We start from the raw sequence: 21496 nt of genomic DNA, 5'->3' as shown, positions 1-21496 counted from the left end.
CAAGGTGGGTGTGCTTGCCTCCTTGTCTCATCATCCTGTAGGGTGGTTTTCTAACTATAATCACCGGAAGTTGTATTTTTAAAGGCATTTCTGACTAGGCACTTCTGAAAATCCCAAGAGGTGCTCATCTGCATCTTTAGGTATTTTAAATACCTTTAAAAATCCACCCCTGGCATTTTGGTGGCCAGATCTTGGCACTCAGCAGCCCTCACTGACAACAGCTGGATGCTGTTAAATACTGTGCATTCTCAAGAACTGGAGCCTTGAATGCTGAGGCCTTTTAAAAATATAAGCCCTGGCCTGTGTGCATTGAGGCAAACAAGTAATGAACATTACTGACTTGAGTTCCCTTTTTCAGTCTCTAACTGACTTTTGTCCTCCAAAGAGCTTGTAAAGCCTATTCACCAGTGAGTTATGCATACTAGCACATGTCCATATGCCTACTAAGATCAAATAATTGCATGTGTGTAACCCAAGTGGGTAGTTGTGTTGGCCTCGCTGGTGTATGCTGCTGCATTTTTCTTTTGTCACTGTGAGGGCCACTAGAAATGTCCCCCCTTGTGGCATATAACAGACTTAAGTAGGCTGTTGCCTTACCAAGGATATGGAGTCTCAGGAAAGTTTTCATAAACACTGCAACGTTCTTCAGTTTCCCCCTGATAATTCTGCCATTCAGGACCGGCGTGCTCCATTTGCACGGCTGGGTCTGGTGTCTTTTGCAGCACGTTGTATGAAGGGTTGCTAGCTATATCTCTTTCCTTTACCACATTTTGGCTGTTACTTGGCAAGGTGGCTGTATTCATGCTAGCTGGTAGGTGGGAAATGGCTTCAAATTCTTCCATCTCTCTTGTTCCTGCAAAATGTGATAGTCAGACAGAAACTAGTAGTGACTTACTGAGACACAGCACGTTCCACAAACAGGGACTCTGGTGAACTTTATAGGCCTTCCTAGGGTCAGCCAAGAGTGTTTTATGCAGTATCATCTGTGGCCTGAGAGTGTTTCTGATGCTTCTGTTGTATCCATGACCAACAAAACCCCCAAGAAGAGCTGTTTAGAAAGCAGTAAGTTTCTGGAGACCCTCAGAAACACCCTGGATACCTGAGTGGTCTGAAATGCCAAGCTCTCCACTAGCTGTGATGCTCCTTGTCGGGATGGCAAGCATTCAGCAGGAATTTCTGCAGTAGGGAACATCCAAGGAGCATTCAGGGTGTGATAGAGGCACCAGATATGGCATAGGGACCACCAATAGATGTGGTGAAGCACCAGCAGGCAGATTGAAAGTGCTATCAACAGGGGCCCATGAGCTATCCCTATAAGGGAAGATGTCCGTGGTGATCACAAGTGCAAGTGCCTGGAGATGCTCAATGAGTGGCCTCTGGGAGAAGAGGTAAAGTCAGAGGATGGGGTACATGTAGGGTCACCCGGGGAGTGCACAAGAAGGTGAAATTCATGGAAGAGACAGGGGCAGCATGTCTTGTTTGCTTCTCCACTGTATTATGCCCACCTTACCTGATGTGAACCAACTTCCCAAAGTACTCTCAGTCCTCTTGGGTATTTTCTACTGTAAGCAAGAATCCACCAATGTGTGTCCTTATTTAATAAGGTGAGCTTGTGGCCACTTCCCTTGTTACTAGAGCTGGACCAAGTCTAAACAAACATTTGGGGCTCCCCTTGGTATTTATGACAGTCTGGCACTGAGTGGAGATAAGACCCTTGAGCGGTTTCACCTCCTTGTGACCCGAATGAGTGTATTTACCTTGGGAAACGAAAAGACATGCACTGGATGCCACAGCTCCAGATTCGTTTTCCGCCACACATTGAAATATCCCAGAATCTTCTGGGAAGGCTTCGGTAATAACCAAGGTGCAAACTTCCTCTGAAATGACAGAGAGGTGAATATGGTCGGTACTGGGCAGGACCCTCAGCCAAATGCTGCCCCCCAAGAGGTAATGGAGAAATTCTTCTGTCCCTTTGAATCGCCACCCCTTTGAAGGGTGGATCATGTGCTGAGTGTTTTTAGCTAGGCTTAAACACAGTGGACGCCCAGGTCAGACCCCAACCCCTCCCAGATTGGCGGTGTGCACCCGGAGGCTTATGTAGTGTTTTGAAAGCTGCTTATGGAAAAGCAGCCCACACTGAAAAATAATGGAAATGAAGGAAGTGGTCATCCCAGCCCTGTGCTCGTGCATCTTCTGCCTCCCTGGACCGCAGTGACATGTTTGGTCCCTGTGCTATGAGATGGGGGCACACCAGAGGAGCCTTGCTTACAGCATGTCCAGTGGAGGGCAATGAAAATGGTTAGGGGGCTGGGGCACATGACTTACAAGAAGAGGCTGAGGGAATTGGGCTTCAGCCTGAAGAAAAGACTGAGAGCATAGCAGCCTTCACCTACCTGAAGCGGGGTTTCAAAGAGGGTGGAGCTGGACTGTTCCCAGTGGTGACAGATGACAGAACAAGGAGTAAACTGCAGCATGAGACAACATCTCATGTTGCAGCATGGGAAGTTTAGGTTAGATATGAAAACCTTTTTTCACTAGGAGGGTGGTGAAGCACTGGAACAGGTTCCCCAGAGAGGTGGTGAAATCTTCATCCTTAGAGGTTTTTAAGACCCAGCTGGACAAAGCCTTGGCTGGGATGATATAATTGGGGATGGTCCTGCTTCAGGCAGGGGGTTGGACTAGAAGTGACCTCCTGAGGTCCCTTCCAACTCGAATAGTCTCTGATTCTATGTTAATGCCAGTCCTCCACTTACAGAGAAGGACGGAGCGAACTGGGAGATGCTCCTTGTAGAAATGGAAATAGATCTTTGTGACAGTCAGGGTTTTATTCTGTGGAGTAGGTTGGCGTATAAAACACAAAGGATGTGGGGCACAGGGTTGGAACAATTCTTATTGAGTTTGGGCCTGAGGCTAGGTAGGGGAAGGTAAGCCTTGCTCCATAGGCCAAGATCAAACCCCCCAAAAACCCTTAGGACAGTGAGGTTGGCATGTTCACAGCGATGTCTGAACATAGCCTTCGGCCTACGTAGCTGAACCTTAACAAGACAAGACTCTTTGCTTTTAGATACGTTGCACCTCTTAATTGCTTAGGCTAAAAAAAAAAAAAAAAGTAGAGGGACTGTGTGTGTCTTGCTCTTCGTGACTTCTGATCAGCTGCTTTTATCTTGGATTATCTGAGAGAACCAGCCTGTTGCAAGCTACCTGAAAGAATAGTTAGCAAAAGGTTTCCCATGTACTCACCAGGATCTGTGGACAGGCAGGCTTCTGTTTAAAAGAAGAAAAGGAAAGAGGGGAAAGTGTTTATCACTGCTATACTGTAAAAATGACTTGAGATCAATCAGATGTGTCAGAAATGCCACAGTCCAGAAGGACTGCTAGTTTAAGTTGAAATGTCATGTTCAAGGACCCTCTTTTATTCAATGCCCCCATGTATCTCGAAAGAGAAATACAGTAACCAGCAGGAAAAATTCATATCTGGATCTGAACTCAGATGTTCAAGTTCCTTTCCAATGCGGTCGTTTTTGGCATGATGTCAGTGGGGGGACACCAATGATGTATATGAACAGTAATCTGGAAATGTGTTAGCTTGTCTGAAATGGGAGTTGATATCATTTTTATTGCCCCTGAATTAATCATAAATGAAAAGTTTGATCCATCAGTTATTTATCTGTGATTTTTTTATAATGATTAACTTAATGGGGGCCAGAAACTCCTGCAGCATTATTCCTGAAAGGTAGCCCCATTGTTCCTGTTCAGCCCAGTTGGCATACTTGGGTGGGCCTTGCGTGTCATTTCTATTTCTTTAAACTTTTTGGCATATTCAGGCCATGATCATTCTGTGTAAATGACCAGCTGTTTTCTGATCTGATCTGATCTTCTATTTGATTTTGTTATGAATGAAATAACCGTGCATTCAACAAGCATGTTATCAATACCTACTTTTCCTTAATATTCGGAAGTCGGCGGAATCTATGATCTGACTGTAGTCTCTGTACCAGCGAACCTGCAGGGTGGGGCTGGCACGTATGCGACACTCAAATACCACTAATTGCCCATTTGCAGCCGTGATGTTTTGTAGCCCCTCAAGAAAGGGGGGAAAAAGGGTGTTAGTGTCTGACATTTCACTACCGCAACACTTTCTGTAGCAAATGTTTAGCACTCCACGCATACACTTATCCACATCCAATGTGGAGAAATTATTTTTTTAAGAAAGGCAACTTTGATCTTAAAGATTTGATCTAAATGCTGGTTGCTGGGTTAGGAGTGCTATGAAGGACAACAATTTGTGATGAAAATCTATTGCTTATTGATGTACCTTTAAAAATGCATCAAAGCAAGTGGAAGTGTAACCCTGTGCTCCCACGGAGCATGCAAGCTTCTGCCTTCCTTATGCCGAACAAATTAAATTAATTCATGTGAATGAGGATCCTCTGCATCTTACAGTGCTGATCCTCTAGTACTGACAGACAAATGCGGTATTCACAGGGAGTTTTGTATTATCCCCTCTCCCACACATCTCTCAATCCAGGCATGCAGAAAGTGTAAGGTGAGGAAGTTTCTACCTTGGTAAACACTGGTGCAATTCTACGGGTCGAGCCTGTCTGGCTTGTAGTTGGGCTCTGCATCTGTAACCAAGAGGAGCAATGTCATGGGTAGCATTTCTCAGGTTCATAAATGCAACTGGACAGCCAGCCCTGTATTTTAAATTAGGAGGTGATTCCTGGTTATTTTTCCTGCTGTTTTGTGTCAGTCTACCAAATATTTTGGGGATAGACTCCACTTTAGGTGGCCCGTAAGAAAATGTCTCTTTTGGTTATAGACAACAACTTATTGGAAGGGAGACTTACAGCCATGAGGGAACTGCTTGGTGCCATGCCCCCCACCTCCATTTTTTAATCCATATGCAAACATCTGTTCTGCCATTGACTAGGGACAATATCCAGATGGACGTATCCTGCCCACAGCCACAAAGATGCTTATTACAGTGGTTTTTTGATTCTGTATTCATCTCTTCTTGAACTTCATAGTGTGATAGCTTCAGGGTATACAAATGTGTGTGCAAGTTTGGTGTCCAGACCTTACAATCACCTTGACGTTTAGCTAAAGTAAAAACAGCAAGGACTGAAAGGTTGTGGCTCCCTGGGAGTTTTGATGGAACAGGGATGGTAGGATTGGGCCCTACTGCATTTCTAGCCCACATTGTAAAAGGCAGTGAAAGAAAAATAAACGTGAAGGAAGCATGGGGGTGATGTCTCCTGAACAGTGTCTGTTCCTCATCTATCTCTCTTCTCTGGGAAATGAGTCTGGATGCTGAATGACTTGCGTGTTAATGTACAGTTGAAATGCCTGTCCCATACCATCTCAGTAGTCTATATAATTTTTTTCTTATCCATCCTTTCCTCCCTTCCCCCACTAAGTTCAAAGGGAATTCAATCCTTCGGATACATTGAATTCCCCAACACTAGACCAAGTAGCTGCTCCAAAGCAACTGTCCTTGCTGAAATGTGCCTTTTGAGGAGCACAACAAATGGCTAAGCTATGTGGCAGCCACTCGGCTATTTCTAACACCCTTCTCTCCCCCCTCCCCAACCATTTATTTAGGTTCCCTTTAGGAAATGCGGCTGGTAAATGTTCTAAGTCAGGAAAACACATACAGAAAACCCTCCTTTTGGACCCAGATCTTGATGCCCATGAAGCCTTGTTGCCATTTGGTTACTGGCTTCAGTGAACTCGAGAGCTGGTCTCTATAGATTGCTTTAAGAGTACTGTGAGCAATAAAAAAAAGAAGTTTAACCTACTCTTTGAGGGTCAAGCGTTAATGGCTGAATTAGAGTAGAGTAACTCTGACGAGGTATTGTTGCTGGAGATGTCACGGTCAGTGAAACACTGGTGGCTTTCTGCTTTGTCCTGGGGGAAAAAAGTCAGCGTGGGTACATGGGGACAGGAACTGTAGAGGGCTGAACATGCTGGACTCTGATCTCCTCACTTACTGTGACATTCCTTTATCTCTGCCAGGATACAGACTTGCAGGGAAGCATGCCTTCTGGTCACGCTATAAACCTACAGGAAACAAACATAAATCAGCTGTATTTTGAGCCAACTTCAGTGCAGTAAATCCTGGCAAATGAAGGGTACATTGATTGGAAGGTAAGCAGTGTGTAACTGAGTGTAAGGCCGTGTGCTAGCAGCAGCATCCTATATGAGATTGTGCAAAATTGCACAACTTCCACTGTGTTTCCAGGCTTGGAGGGGTGTGGATCTAGGTTTTTTTTTATATGGTCCTATTTAAAACAGGCATTGCACCAGTTTTTTTTCAATATTCTACTCTAAGGGCAGAGACACAGATATCACATTCCTCCACTGACATCAGGAGGAAAGAGTGTGGCCTGTGCGTCAGCATGGAGAGGATGGAAACTGGAAGTGTCAAAGCCCCTTTCAAATAGGGAAGAGCCGAAACTGCCTTCCGCTTGGCTTTGACGGGTGTAATGCGTTTCTGCCTCATGGAATTGAGGCATTTAAAGAAAGTTCCGGGATTATGTCCCCTGTCTGATGACGAGTGACACTGGAATTCAGGTGTCTACAGCCCTCCAGGGCTACCACTGTAATTAAACTCCCACTCTCCTGACTGAATAGGATTTGCACGGTGGGGATGTTCACAGACCCCTAAGTAAAAAGCATGTAACAGTAGCATGGTTGCTACTTTAAAGCATTGCTCAGGGATTTATAAATCTTTATTAGATCATGTAGGCAAAAGCCTGAGGCAAAGACTTATAGCATCCATCGTGGGGTTGGATGGACACTGTGAGCCTGATTCCAGGCTACCTTGTGCTTTGTGTGGTCATTTGGGCTTTATTCCTATGTTTAGGCTTGTTCTTAACAGATTACAAGTAGCCCCAGTGATGTAGAAACCCAGCACACAAGTCCTTGCTCTCTCTGGTCATGTTTGACACAGGAATGAATGGCTCAGTCTCTGTTCAGCCTTACAGGTTGGGACTGCAGCTACGGGCCAGTGACAAGATGCAGAGGTGCCTAGGGGGACATGGAAAAGTTCCCATGCAGGTTAGGTGCCTGACACCCATCAGCCCTGACTTGTTCCTCCAGTAAAATCATGGTCACTGGGGAGTTCTTGTGCCTGGCACATTGGTAGGGACCACCTTAATTAATCTAGTTATACCAGTCTATTAGAGCTGTCGTCTCTCTAGGCTGCTTATTTGTCTTTCCATCTAAAATAAAGCTGTAACTGGATTTCAGTAAAGAAACATTTTTCTTTCAGTTCATTGCAGCATGGAGAGAACTTGCAGGGAGCCAGCCGGCTCCCGTGAGAGACCGAGTCACCCTGCTCCAAACGGCTGAGGGGAAGAAATAGGCTCAGAGCATTTACAACCTTAGCCCACTGGCACTTCCAGGGCTGTGCTCCATTCAGATCCCACAGTGTACTGAGCACTCCGGCCGTGACCCAACAGAGCACTTCAGCACATACTGTGACACATGGTAAGCACTGTACAGACTGCCTGTTCTGTGGTTTAAGTAAGGTCAAACTCCTGCCAGAAATGGAGCGGTAGCATGCCATGGTCTCCCTAGTTCCACAGGAGCAACAGGACAAGGTGGCTTTTCCTCTTCCTGCAATAACTGTTCACCAGGTAAATCTCTGTCCTTCCTGATAATCCAGAATAAATCTGGGGTTTAAAGCAGCTGAAGATGGAGTATGTCTTTCTAGGTGCCTCCACCTCCTAGTGAACGCCAGCTAATAAAAAATAGCCTGCCATCACCCCCACTCCATGGCTGACGTATAGCGAAAGACACCTTTATAGTATGGACATGTAGAATCCTTTAGCTGTTCATCTCTTCACCTCCCGGCCTGCAGACCTACCTACAACGCTACTATGGAAGAACACTAAATGCCCAGGTGCAGCCTCACATGAATAAATGAGGGTAACAGAAGAGCTGGCCTGTGGCAGGCCAGCCTTTGGCAAGGCAACCAAATGGATGGCTCCCCTCCCTTCTGAAATTTGGAGTGAGACCTTTTGGATCTCAATTTGTGAGCTCTGCCCACCGAGCTAAAAGAAAAGTGTGGTCAGTGTAGTATCCCTCATAGCTTCTGTCAAGCTTTCAGCTGCAGCGGAATAGACCTTCTATCTTTAGTCCTGGACTGGAAGAGATTGTGCAGCTCGCTCATACCCCAAGCGAATGCAGCTTCTGCTTACGTTAGGTATCTTCATTCATAGGGCTCTGATTCCTAAACCACTGCATATCCCTCAAGATGCTTCAGCAGTACTGTAGGTTCACCCCAGGTCCACATATCTCAGGAGGTTTCATTGCCAATTCTGTGAAGCAAAGTTCACATCTGTTCCCTTTGCTTTGATCCATTGCCTGTTTATGTTAGAAATGTGTAAGGTAAAGATACTTGGAGAAGGTAACAGCTAAATTATCAGATGCTTGATACTAAGTACTCAGAGCAGCCTGTTTGTAATGTGGCCTGAAGGGCGGAGCACTGGGTTGGGACCCAGGACACTTGTGGGGGTTCTACTTCTGACCCTGCCACTGATCTGTTAATTGGTCTTGGTCAATTCACCTACCCTCTCTCTCCTTTAGGTTCCTCAACAGCAAAATGGCAGAAATGATACTGACTGCTTTGGTAAAAGCACTTTGATATCTAGTGAGGAGAAGCACAGATTTAGATCGGAGCTGGGCATTATTATTCCTCCTTAATCAGAGGCGCAGAATACTTGCAGCCCCCAGCCAAGTCAGGCTGCAAGCATCTTCCTTTGCATCTGAAAGTCAGGCCACAAATAGTCCCAAATCCAGCAAGCATCACTTTCCAGGTCTGCATTTAAGCACGTTAGAAGAAGGTGCCTAAGTGTTTTCTGAAGGTGCCAAAGTGCTTTCTGTTTCACTGATTCACAGCCTAATTATGGATTTGGGTGCTAAAATTGTGGCCAACGTTGGAAACAAGCCTTTATGTCTTGAAAGCACTGGACAAGCTCTGCCAAGTTTCAGCAGGTGCAATGGAGGAGGGTGATATTGGCTGGGCGAGAATGCTGCCAGCATTTCTGCGCTTGTATTTAGGTGTGGATCTTGCTCGTCTTGGGAAATTCCTAGGAAAGGAGTTTTGTCAGGTTTGCTGCTGTCCATGGAAGTCCTTGCTGATGCTTAGGATTTTTCAGGAATGTAAAATGGCCTCTTGTTGTTGATTTTGAAGGTCCAGCCAGGTCATTTGATGGAAAGCCCTCTCCCAAAGTGAGATCTGCTTTCTTTGTGGAACACAGCAGGCCGCATGGTGTGCACGCTATGAATATTGCACTATACCCAGCTTTGCTGCCACCTTAATGTTGAACCTGTCTGCCAGTTACTGAGACTCCATATCATTTCTGACAAATCCCATGTGAAGTTTTTGTTTTGTTTTGTTTTTCAGCAACGCCACTGTTTGATCATTCAAAGACTCTTTCTGTTGTATATCAAAAAGGCCTGAATCAAACTTTGCAAAAGCAAAGGAAGGGGAGGATCCAGCAGGAGCTACAATCAAGCTGGAAGGCAGCTTTTTCCTGCCTACCTCCAACCGTGAAACTCCCAAGTGACTGAAAGCAGAGGTTTAAAAAAAGAAACATCCTGGGAACCTTTTTCCCCTGGAAGACAGCTTTGTGGTATCACGGAGCTAGAAATGCTCACGTACTTTGGAGGAACCAAGCGGATGCTACTCTGTTGTCACTTGTGTATTGCAGGCCATCAGGCATCTTTCATGAAGAATTAGCGGAACGGGTAGCACTATATAGCTTCCCTCCTTGAAAGAATAAGTAGTGGAGGCTTTTACCTTAGTGAGTCATTTTAGCAACCTTGGCTTTCCACGTAAATGGCAACCTTTACTTAGTGTAACCCTAGCTCTTTATGAAGGGGACAGAATTAGACCCTGCCAAATGAAGAGTCAAGGACCTTTGCAACCCAACACCAGAATGATTACAAGGTACATTCAGATCATGGTGTCGACACAAACAATAATGACGACATTCTAGCATTGCTGGAATGGCTGACATGTCTGTAGATTTATGTTATATCTAATACTAGGACAAATATAATGCGGGTGGTTTAGGAAAATATTAAAGCTGCATGGAGCACTTTGCCAGAGCTTTGAAATGTGGAAAGTGCTTTAAATCTGTTTTAGGAACAACCTGAACATCTGACAGACAGATCTGAAATAAGCTGCATTATAAAAAGTGAGAGGGGTAAAACAAACAAAAAAAAGAAGTACCGCTTAAACCTCCAGTTAGAGGTAAGGCAGGTTTCAGTGTGCATGATAATTTCAGCGTATGTCTTTTGATTATAACTTATACCCTGAGTTAACCTGGTGCATAACCTTCCATTAACTTTGGATGCAAAGCATTTTGCAAGGCATATTTGCATACATTAAGGTGCTTGTTACATTTTAACAATCGCTGTGGGATCATTTTAGAATTTACGTGCTTGAGTTTGTTTTTTTTAAACTTGTAATTTTTGCTTCATACAATCTTATGATGCTTTGAATTAAATGACAGCATGATGCTCTAGCAGAGGTGGTCTACTTAGAGGAGCTTCTGTCCTGAGTCCAATTTCTCGTGCCAGAAGGCTGGGTTGGGGAATTACAACCATTGAACTGGTGAACTCTTTAATTGTAACTTCTTATTAGGTGATGCAGGTTCTTTACTGATGGTGATTTGTCTGTTGTTCATGGAGGGCGAAAAGGGAGAATTTCTAATCTGGAAAATAAATTGATATTTTTTCCCTTCCTGAGAAAAACTTGGAGCAATTGGCTAGTACTATCAAGCAATTGATTAGCACTATCAGGCATTTTCCTGCAAGTTATGGAAGGAATTAGAAAAAAAACAGTACCATTTGACAAAGGCTTAGAACGATTTTGAAACCTAAAAGAGTGAATGAATTCACATAAATAATGTTGTTTGTTTGTCCTAGAATTATAACTATATATTTCATATTTATTATCTAACCCTCCCACACAGACATCTCATGAAGATTAGTGGATGTTTGTTTAAGACTTTTTGAAGAGACAAAGCTTTTACATCAAAGCTAAGTACTGCTACATATTTTTTTTACTGACACTCATCTAAGTATGGTTTCACCCTTTTCATTTGTTTTGCTCTTCACTTAGAGCAAATTATTGGCAGCTAAACTGAGTTTATCATCCTGAGCGTGGGCTGGGAGGAGAACACACACCAGAAAGCAATGAGAGGCTTTTTTTTCAGTACTGTCAGTAAGACTGAATGGTTACTGCAGTACTTGAAGCACTTACAGTAGCTTTGAATTCCTCCTGTGACATACACATTGAGGATACTTAGTTTTGCTGACTTGAAACTGGCCTAAAATGTCAGGAGAACTGTCACAAAGACTGAAAGGTTTTTTTCTTTTTTAAATACCTCTATGAAAAGCTGCAGCATTAGCATGCAGTGCTTCAAAGCTCACATACAGTGGCATGGATGTTCCTTAAGCATGCAGCATCTTAGCTATGTATTAAAAAAAAAAAAAAAAGATTTCTTGGTGATCCTTTCACTACCACCCTTACTCCAGGGGCTCCCGGGGAGTTCCTGTTCTTACTCCACACTGGAGATTTAAAGTCCCCTAGCTTTCCAAGAGACCCATTTTACAGTCTTTGTTGTTGAGAATTGCATCATAACACCTGGTGCCATCATAGCCAATAAAGAGAAGCAGAACAGTGGTTGGACAAAAGCATAGATCCGGGCAACAGGAGCCGCATAACCTAGAACAGCTTGAATTTCCCAGACAGTAATAACTTAGGGCATTAGAGGCAAAACCTGCACGTGGGGTTTGGACTAGATGACCTCCTGAGGTCCCTTCCAACTCTGATTTTCTATGATTCTGTGTGATTGCGTGTGCATGCTGTGCAGGGATGTCAAAGGCTGTATGGGGGGGGGGGTGGCAGCAGCCAGGGGTTGGTACCGAGGGAGGGGGTCCTGCTGTTGGGTGCCTGAGCTGTGCTCTGTGGAGCTGCATCCACAGCAGAGGTGGAATGGCCGTTTTGAGATGGACTGATGGTTCAGGGGAGGAAGGGGTATAGATAATACATGATAGTGGAGGAATGGAGTGGCTGCAGAGCAGTCCCAGTGCTGAATTTTTTGGGGAGAAGGGCCCCATGCATGCTGAAATACATTCCCTGCTGAAACCTGCCCCTTTAATGATGCCTCAGTGTCCTCCTTGAAATCCTCTAGCTGCTGCTCTGGAGCCCCCCAGCGGTATGTGCCCAGCACTACCTCAGAGACCGCAGCAGCTTCGCAGACCCTTCGTTCAAAAGAGCCGGGCTGCCGCTTGGAGCCCAGCACAGGAATGAAGCGGACTTTGCTATGTTCCCACTTCTCTGATCCTGGCTGTAGCTCCATGGCAGTCCCCTGGAAGACCTCTGCTCCTTTCTGTGCTGTGACCATCGTCAAGCTGCTCAGCTTGAGGCCTCTCGTCCTGAGACTGCCTGGGAATAGTTCAGCTTCCAGTGCCGTGGAGAGTAGCAGTGGCCATGTGGACACTGCGATCACCCTGGAGTAGCGGTGACTGAAGACCATGTGTAACACCTGCATCTTCCATACTAACTCTGTGATTGGGAGACATTTATATAGCTCATTACCTTCTGGTTTGCTAAACATTTGGAGGCTTGTGCTAAAAAACCTTTTCTGTTCTTTCCAGAGGTGGGGCCAGATTTCTGGATTTTGGAGAATTTCATTCCTCAGTGCCTGGTGCTATGACATCCACTCCCTTACCCCTTGATTTGGGTGATCATTTCAGAGTCTGGATCTGAGCTCTGTGACATGGGCTTCTCTCTGGTCATTTCAAAATTTATTGGGAGACTTTCTTTTCTTCCTAGAGAGGCAAGAACCAACGTTTTGATGGTGGCTGGAAGGATGCAAACAGCAGAGGAAGAGGAGCAAGAAAACAGAGTGAGAATAAGTCTGGCTACTCTGAAAACTGCTATCAAGAGTATGTCTATTTATTGCTTCTCTTCCAGGGAAGCAAACAATAGGCAGTTCCCTGACTAAGAGGGGCTCAGGCCTAGAACCAGTTGCCCCTAATGTTTATCAGTTCATCTCATGTAAAGGTAGGTACTTTGGGCTCGAACTGTATGATCCAGACAATTCGGGGACAGTCCACAGCTTCCCCCCAGTCCTGGGCCCGTGGGGGCAGGCACTAGCCCTCTTATTGCTAAAGATGGCCTCTGTCATCAAACTGGCTCTGGTGTGCAGGCCGGTGTGTTGGGGTCTAAGCCATGTCTCTGCTGCCCTCCCTGCCCACTACACTGGTAGGAGGAGGAGCACCTTGCAATAGCTGCTCTGCACCCTATGGGCAGCTGGCAGTGAGTCTCCAAGGAGGAGTCAAGGGGTTGTTTGCTTCCTTCCTGCCCTGCTCGGGACACAGGAGACTTCTGACTAAGTCCCATGTGCATAGTTAAACACCTGTGCTGCAAAGGTTGCTGCTTGTGCTGCTTCTCTCGCAGACCAGGCAGAAGAGCCCGTGCAGAGCAATGGAGACCTTAATGCTTCAGGACCCTAAAGTGACCTTACAGCCCAGAAATGCTGAGAACCCTGGCTTGGAGACCTGTTGTTGAAAGACCAGAAGGGGCTGCTTCAAGCCAACACTGAGCTCTCTTCCAAATACCTCCCTAAGGACAGCCAGGATGGCTGCAGCAAGGCTGGTAATGACTGCTCTAAGGCTGCTGTGCCCCTCTAGGGTTTAAGCCTGTTCAGGGCAGCTCCAGTAAGCAAAGCAGCTGAAAACATCTACCGCTACCCCAGGGCTCCCCTGGCTGGAGTTGTGCTAGGTCCTAGGGCAAAGCTCATCAAGTCCCTTTCCCTGGAGGCTGCATTTTAAGGACAAAGCTCTCCAGTTTCAATTGCTGCTAACCGGGTCTGGAGTTGCTTGAGGCTGTTGGCATCCTGGAAGAAAAGAATCCATCTCTGCTGTTTTGGTGCAGCCAGTTTCAGCTCCTGAAGGAGTCGAGGTCGGCAGCTGGGGCAAGCTTGAGACGTGTCCTGAACACAGAGGGCCAGCCACATGTGATCCACCAGCTGGAATTCCCACTGGTCAGTGCAGCATCATGGCGAGATGCTGTGGATGGGGGTGACTTTTGTGTAAAACAGTTTCCTTTAGCATCAAGGGGTAGGCTTGGGAAACTGTTCTCCCACCTGCCCCCAGTATAATTGATCCCGTGATGGGTTTGGGGATTTGAAGAACAGGATCTGACAAAAGAGGAAGCCAGGGTTTGGTCCCTTCCTAACTTGGGATGCCAGGAAGTGGTGTCTGGTTGCTTCTGGTGGAGCACAGCTTCATATTTATTCTGTGGAGAGGACCACATACCCTGGCTGATCATGATGGCTGAGGTGCACATGGAGAGATAATGCTTCCCTCAGTCCATGAAGGAATAGTCCCCAATGCAACGGGAAGTGGCTTGAAGTTTGGTTTGGCCTGGCTCCTCTAAAGGCTGTGGAATGACTCCATGTTGGAGCCGGGATTTGAATGTAATGTCTTCTTGCTGGCAGGCCTATGCTCAGTTCTCGTGTGCCTATATGTACTGACATTGTAGGGACTGCTTTGAAAGCCAGTGTTATTATACTGGCTTTCAAATCTGCAGTAAACGTGTAGATCCTGGCTATTGGCAGCAGTCAGGAAGACAAGGGTAAGACCCCAGAAATGTTGCTTGGCCATCGTCAGTAGGACTTCAAGTCCTTGGACCTTCCCCTAGATCCAACCATTGTAACTCTCCCTGGTTGGAGGCTGCAGTTAATGTGAAGCTCCCCAGAGTGACTTAGGACCAGCTTGTTGCTGGCAGATCATTACTGTGAAAATCAAATGTCTGCATCCTGTTCCCACTGAAGCTGGTGGGAAAAACCCGTCCCTCATGCTAGCTTCACATGTTGCTGATCCCTAAGAGAAGCAGAGTTCCTGCTGTACCAAAGTATTTAGTCCAGTGGTTTTCTACATTTTTTTTCATTGTGGACCCCTTTGGAAATTTTGAATGGAGGTGCAGACTCCTTTGAATTGTAAGTGTGGGTATTCACATACTTCTGATTGATCATCTTTCACAGATCCCTTAGACATACTCTGCGGACCCCCAGGCATCAATGGATTGCCAGTTGAAAACCACTGATCTAGTCTTACCATCATTCTCTCTGTAGGTCTGCTTTAAACAGAATGAGCCTGTTACCACTCACTTTTAATTGTTCGTAATTAGCCGATGTTTTTATACAAAATTAAAATCAGCTACCACAATTTTGAGCTGACACCAAAGACTTAAAAATGCTGTAAGTGTGTTACTTAATGGGCATCCAGGCTTGACAGCTCATATCCTCTAAACCAGTTAGGAATGATACATTTTGAAGAGTTACAATCACTCATTATGCATTTTGAAATGCCGCCGAGAAGTTCCCATCTGGGACCCATTGCATTCATCACTGAGCAAAGATGTAACAAGAAACAGTTCCTGCTCCAAAGAACTTAGATAAATCAGGAAAGCTGAGAGCAAGCGCACAGAATATCAAAGTTGGTCCCTGCAAGGCATGTATGTAGTGCTAAGGCACTGGTTACAAAGCAGTTAGAAGGAATACTTGCATAGGTGTCATGCTAATTACTTTACTTATTTGGAAAACTTGAATATTTCTTTTTTCCCTTCCCTTTTTGTCAATCCTGTTCGGGATACCAAGACCCAGTTCTCAATGAAGATTCCAAAAATAACATTTCAAAACCAGAATTGTTTAACACAAAACTAGATTGACCCCCAAAAGTGTCCCGGTACATACAATAGCATAGAAATGGAATTAAAATTGAGGATTTTAAAATAAAATGATATCCAATTCAGTTTTGCCAAGTCTTCACCCAGCATAAACTTTAATTGCTCTCTAGGCCCTAAAACACTGACTTTTAGGGTGGCTGTCCATGCTGCAACTTACATTTCAGCAAAACATATGATCAGTTCAACAAACAAAAGAGACTTTTTGGGCTTTAATTGAATAGCTGCTACTGAATATTGGCCAAGAGATAAGTCTGCTGTTGTTGGGAGTCCATGCAGAGGTCGAAGTGGGCTGGCGAGCAGAATCCCCCCTAGGAAATCCGATCCATCTAATTTCTAATTTTAACGATGTGCAGCATCTAATATAGAAGCAGCTGGCGCTGTATAAATCTGTTGGCCTGTCAAGCAGCCCAAGTGCGTTGCTAAATCAAATATGTGCATTTAGCCCCAAAGGCAAACTAGAAAGCAATGCTTTGGTCTTAGCTCACACTCGACTAAATGTCAGTCAAAGCAATGGCTTCTCCAAGGTACTCAGAACATGTGCAGTACCCAGAGCACTAGAATTTAATGCCATTTAATTAGCAAACAGAGGCGTGATTGATTGATTTTCGTGCCCAGTGATTAAATTTCATGCTAGTACATACCTGTTTCTGTTTACAAGTGGTGAAAACCTTTTCTGGTCATACTTTCTCTCTTTCTGCCCCTCTGTTGTGAAAAGGTGCCTACAGTGAAAATCTGAACCCACGCACTTTGGTTCAGGAAATTCTTTTAGCAGTGCTGAATGCAAATCACTCTGCGAATGTTTTCAATTGACAGCCACCCATGATCTGAGACTGGGCTGCTGGTAGTCTCTTGAGTTACTGGATGTCATGCTAATTACTTAAGGATAAATCTAGGAAGTGATCTCAGTGTGTGCTCAGATTTCTGGCTTTTTCTCAGCTGACATGAGATTCCTAGGTAGAAAAGCACTAAAAATACGGCTGAGATCAAGTTTTCTGTGTGCCAAAGCCTGATTATTGAGGTTGCTTGTGAACTGAACTCTTGCTGTTGTGTTCCACAGACAAAATATAATGCTTAATTACACGAGGCCTTGGAAACCTGAGAGGAACTGCAGTCCAGTGTTGATCCTAACCTTCGATGCCAGGGCTAATATGTAAAAGGTGAGCGTGGGGAACTTTGGCCAAGGTCTAAGTCCCTTTGTCTTTTAAAAAGAAACTTTATAAAGATATTTTGTTCTGAATGTGCCTTAAAAATCATCGAGATTAATTCAAACTCAGACCTCTGTGAAAGAAGATGCCATCTTATTTTGTGTTGGCAGCCAGTGTCAACGTGAAACAAAACCTTGATCTGTGTTCCTCCTTGGACGCAGCGTAACCCAGCCATCCAATGGGCATTAATGACTACACCCAGCAGTTGTGCACACGCAACCACCCGTGACTTCGGGGCATGTGAGAGTGACAACTTCACACCAAGAAAAATATCTCCAAGTGTTGTTCGCATAATGCACCGTGTTTGGTGTGTGATGCAGGTAACTCATGATGTTGTCTTGACCAGCTGAGTCCATTACTCTGGCATTTTACACAGCAATGTCATATCCTATAGAAATAAATCTGATCTGTAGATCTGTAGACCTTATCGCAGGATAGATCATTATGTATAATAATGTTCAAGCCTAAATGTTGAAAATGGGGGAAATAATTGAGTGAAGGAAGGAAAAAAACCCCAATTTTCTTTTATCATAACAAGACAAGAATAATGCTTTGTTTTTTTCCTTAGTGCCTAGAGCCCAAGGGTTTTCATGCAATTTTTTAGACTTCAGCTTCACTACTCACTGTAAGGTAGGTGAGTGTTGTTCACAGGTAAGGAACAGGTGAGCTACCAGAGAGACACCATAATATCACTGTATAATAATAAGGATAATGTTTTCAAAAGAATGCCAATAATTCAGGGACCTAAATCCTATTGACATTGACCTCTGCTATTATTTATTGACTACATTTATTACAGTGCTTGAGGACTGATCAAGCATGGGGTCCAGTTGTGTGAGGCATGGCACAAGCACACAACGACTTAGGATCTAATAGGCAAGACAGGAGTTGGGGGAAGGGACAGATGAGCAGGGAGGACAATGTGCTAGTAGCAAATGTCAGGGCCTAACTATGATGCTTCCTTTGTGCCAATGGGGTTTAGATTCCCAGATCTGGGACATTTTTAAGCTTTCTCCAGTGCATTCAGTGAAGAAGCAGAATCACGTTCCTTGACCCAAGCTGTTTAGAGTCTGAATAGGGCAGACACCAGAATCCAGATTTCATAGACATTAGGGCTGGAAGGGACCTCCAGAAGATCTTTGAGTCCAGCCCCCTGCCCCAGATGTTAATCTTGTACAACTAAAGCGCAAAGTGCGACTGCGCAGGGACACCCCTTGGGAAGGCTGGGGTGGAGCAGAAGCTAGGATCTACATCTCTTGCTTCCCAGTTAATTGTTTGAACTGCTAACCCTGGCTTTCTTCAATGATGCCTCTAGGGTCAGCTCTGCTGGAACATGGTTAGCTGCTAAATGAGTCAGACGTGGCCTCTCTTGGATCCAGGCCTGACTGAAAGGCAGTCAGCACCCACCGGTCCTGATGACTTCAGTGGGAGTGGCAGATGCTTAGCGCTACTCAATACCAAGCTCCATAGCACCACATAGGGAGCTCTGTTAGGAAGAGAAGCCAGGAAACCTGGGCATTGAATTCTGCAGCAAACTGAGTACCCAGCGCTTTCGTAGCTAGCCCTTTGCTCTTTTGAGAGAGACCACATTTTCCAAAGAATTAACCTGATCTATTTTCCTCGTGATGTACAGTATGATAGAAGAAAGCCTGGGGCATGATTTTTCCCTACCCCCGTGCCTGCCCCTTATATAGCTCCCTGGCCCCTGTGTGAAGTAGAATTGGTAGCATCTCACGAGCACGCCTGCACAGCACCTCGCACAATGGGACTCAAGCTGGCTGTGAACTGTAGGCACAACCACAGTTTGAGCCTGGCTTATTGCCCCTTGCAGTCTATAGCAAGTCACTTATTACTGACTTCCATGTACTTTGGATCAGGCTTATGAACTTTGCAATCATCATAATATAAACGGCTCCATGCTAAGCGGTGAAAAATCAGGTCCTGCGTGACTGAAAAACATGGGGATAGGTTTCAGAGAGATGAGATGGTGAATTCACAAGTTTCAAACTTCACAGGTTTGAGGGGAAGGGGCAGTGAGAGTGGAAGGGTGTAATTCAAATCTCTGCTACTGGCCCCTTCAGTAATTGAGCAGAGTTCATCCCTCATGCACTGGAGTTATACCAGCCATGAATTTTCCCCAGGTATTTTTTTGAAACGTCAAGCAAGGAATTGGTATAAGAGCCGTAAGAAGCTGGCGGTGATATTTTCAATAGCCGAGGGGTTTTATGTGGTGCCAGTTAATACAATAGAAACTTGGAGAGAGTTTAAAAGAACAACAAAAAAAGTCCATGCTGGCTGTAAAGTTCAAAGTACTTCCTTTTTTGGAATTAACTGGGGAAATCCTGAGGATCCAATGTAATTCTGTGTGGTTTAAGTTTCTCTGTCAAAAACAGAAGCAACACAGCGTGAGTGAGCCACCGGTTTGGCTACACAAGCAATAGGTACCTTGCAGAAGCCTGGCAGTACCTTTCAGTACATGACTCCCTTTGAGTCTGATGGACTCTAATTTGGTGCCAGAGGTTGTTTTTCCAATGCTGATGTTGGGAACCTGGATCCAACATCCAGTGGCCTGAAAAGGAGCAAGTCCTTTGACTGCAATGAACTTAGGATCAGGCCCAGGAACCTGAGGTCAGTGAGAAAATGCTCACCTCGGTGGGGATAGCCGTGGCTACTTGAAATGCAGCAGTGGGGTCACAGGGCTCTGAGGAGATGCAGCTCGAACCTTTGTCTCAGCTGCTTTCCCACATGTATTAGGAGGGTTATTCCCAGTGTTAAGGGAGGAGTTTTCTTATCCCTGCTGCTGTAGAATACAGATTCAAGACTTTCTTTCTCCCCCTTCCCAAAAGTGCTGCTGCCTCCTCCCTGGGCCCTTATACCCCAATGAGCCACTTGAGGATGGAGGCCATGGTACTCTGAATCCCAGATAAGTATAAAACAGCAACCAAGAGTCATGTCTTCTCTCTCCTCACGCCTCAGCCTGTCTGTGCTGAGCCCTGACGGCTGAAAGCCCCAGTTTCACCTTCAGCTTCCTCTGCAAAAGTGAAGTTTATTTTCTACCTATGGGGACTTTTTACCATTTTTAATTTTCCCAGAGCCTGAGAAAAGGCGCATGCCCCAAAGGTTTCAGAAAAAGATTTTTTTTTTGCGATTTCTTAGTTGGTCAAATAAAAGGTGCCATCTCTGAACCAAGAGTTCTGGAGTTTTGCATTTTGTCATTGTGGTGGCTGTCACCCTAGCATCTAAGCATTGTGGTGGGGGAAATCAAGCACTGGAATCACAGGGCCTGTGTCCCAGGTAGATTTGTCTCTGTTCCTGAGTTGTCCTGGTCTCCAAATAGGTCATCCCACCCGTATAACAAAGACCCCCTGTCCCACCTTGCATGCCTGACTGCATGCCAGAGCATGTCTTGCATTGCAGTAGCTGAAGAAAGACAGATTTGGTGCCTCTGTAGACCTGGGACTGAAAATAAAAACCCCAATGCAAGGCAGTGCACAGTATGCCAGAAATGGAAAGGGCTGCTTACCTCTCTGGGCCATCAAATGAATTTTGGGCTCCTGCTCCCAGCAGCTTGAGCCAGCGCGGAGTCGAAGTGGAAAGATTCCTCCAAATGCCCCAACTCCCCTCTCAGGACTGAAGCCTGCCTGGGATGGTGAGTCTGAGTTTCTAATGTACAAATCCCTGCTTGTGAGTGATGGCATGGTAGGAATGTCAGCTGTATGGGAATAAATTAAAGCAATTTATTCTCCAGGCTCTTTGAAAGCCTTCAGAGCAACTCTGCTTGCTGGAACAAACCAGGTCCACTGATGCGGGCCACTCAGATAGCCACAGCCAAATTGTAGTTGCTTATAATTTATAGAGTCAAGGACTTTCATAATGCTGAAAACATGCCAGCTCAGGTTAACTAGGAAGACAACACCCCGAGTCTAAATGCAACAAGGCAAAGATTTGTTTGAAGAACAACACTTTTATCTGGAATGTCGAGCATTTCTCTGCTGGTATTTAGTTGGGATTTAAAGAAAATCCAAGGTATACTCCTCCCTCTCCAACCGCTGAAGAATGTAGGAGATAGTCTGGATTTATTGGAGGCACTTTTACTGAGCTCAGCTTTTTCATGTCAGTCCCCATAATATTGCTCTTGCTAGAATGACTATGTGCAGCTGTAATGCTCTGACACCCGAGGCATAAAGAATGTCTACCTTCTTTTTCCTGTATTAAACAGGTTGCTTGAAGCTTCCTGTTGATTTGTAGCTGGAGCAGTTGCAGTTTTGAAGCATAGGAATGATAATTATGCTCCACAATGCCATTGCTCTGTGCTGGTGGAGAACATAGATACATGAAGGGGAAGAGAGGAATTAGGCATGGCCAGAAAGAGCACCATGGCTAACGCATGTGCCCATTGAGGCCTAGATGGCACGTTCCCTCCAAACGGCACGTTCCCAGAATCGGAGGCCCAAAGGAACTGTTCAGGGAGCTGGTCCGACCTCCTGCATCTTCCTCCCATGGCGAATGCAGCAGG

At 45.3% G+C, this 21496-nt stretch overlaps 1 protein-coding gene across 3 annotated transcripts in view; it reads right to left on the bottom strand.

Moving 5' to 3' along the window:
* The window catches only part of MYOT (myotilin), a 41949-nt gene extending 20828 nt beyond the window's left edge, over positions 1-21121 (bottom strand). The window contains exons 1-8 of one of the 3 annotated variants that reach the window (XM_019535142.1): positions 20504-21121; positions 5991-6060; positions 5799-5907; positions 4563-4625; positions 3940-4081; positions 3241-3264; positions 1758-1877; positions 598-853 (exon numbers count right to left, since the gene is read on the bottom strand). In XM_019535142.1, coding sequence (XP_019390687.1) covers positions 598-853; positions 1758-1877; positions 3241-3264; positions 3940-4081; positions 4563-4625; positions 5799-5907; positions 5991-5998 — 722 coding nt within the window. In that variant the 5' untranslated portion in view covers positions 5999-6060; positions 20504-21121. Of the gene's footprint in view, positions 1-597; positions 854-1757; positions 1878-3240; positions 3265-3939; positions 4082-4562; positions 4626-5798; positions 5908-5990; positions 6061-16416; positions 16498-20503 lie in introns of those variants that run through there. The other 2 variants (XM_019535144.1, XM_019535143.1) reach the window with 2 other exon arrangements.
* Positions 21122-21496: the final 375 nt, after the last annotated feature.

This window comes from Crocodylus porosus, unplaced genomic scaffold (assembly GCF_001723895.1).
Source record: "Crocodylus porosus isolate Cpor-Errol unplaced genomic scaffold, CroPor_comp1, whole genome shotgun sequence".
NCBI classification, from domain to species: domain Eukaryota; kingdom Metazoa; phylum Chordata; order Crocodylia; family Crocodylidae; genus Crocodylus; species Crocodylus porosus.
Note: the sequence above shows the minus strand (reverse complement) of the source record. Positions and strands in the feature narration are given on the sequence as shown.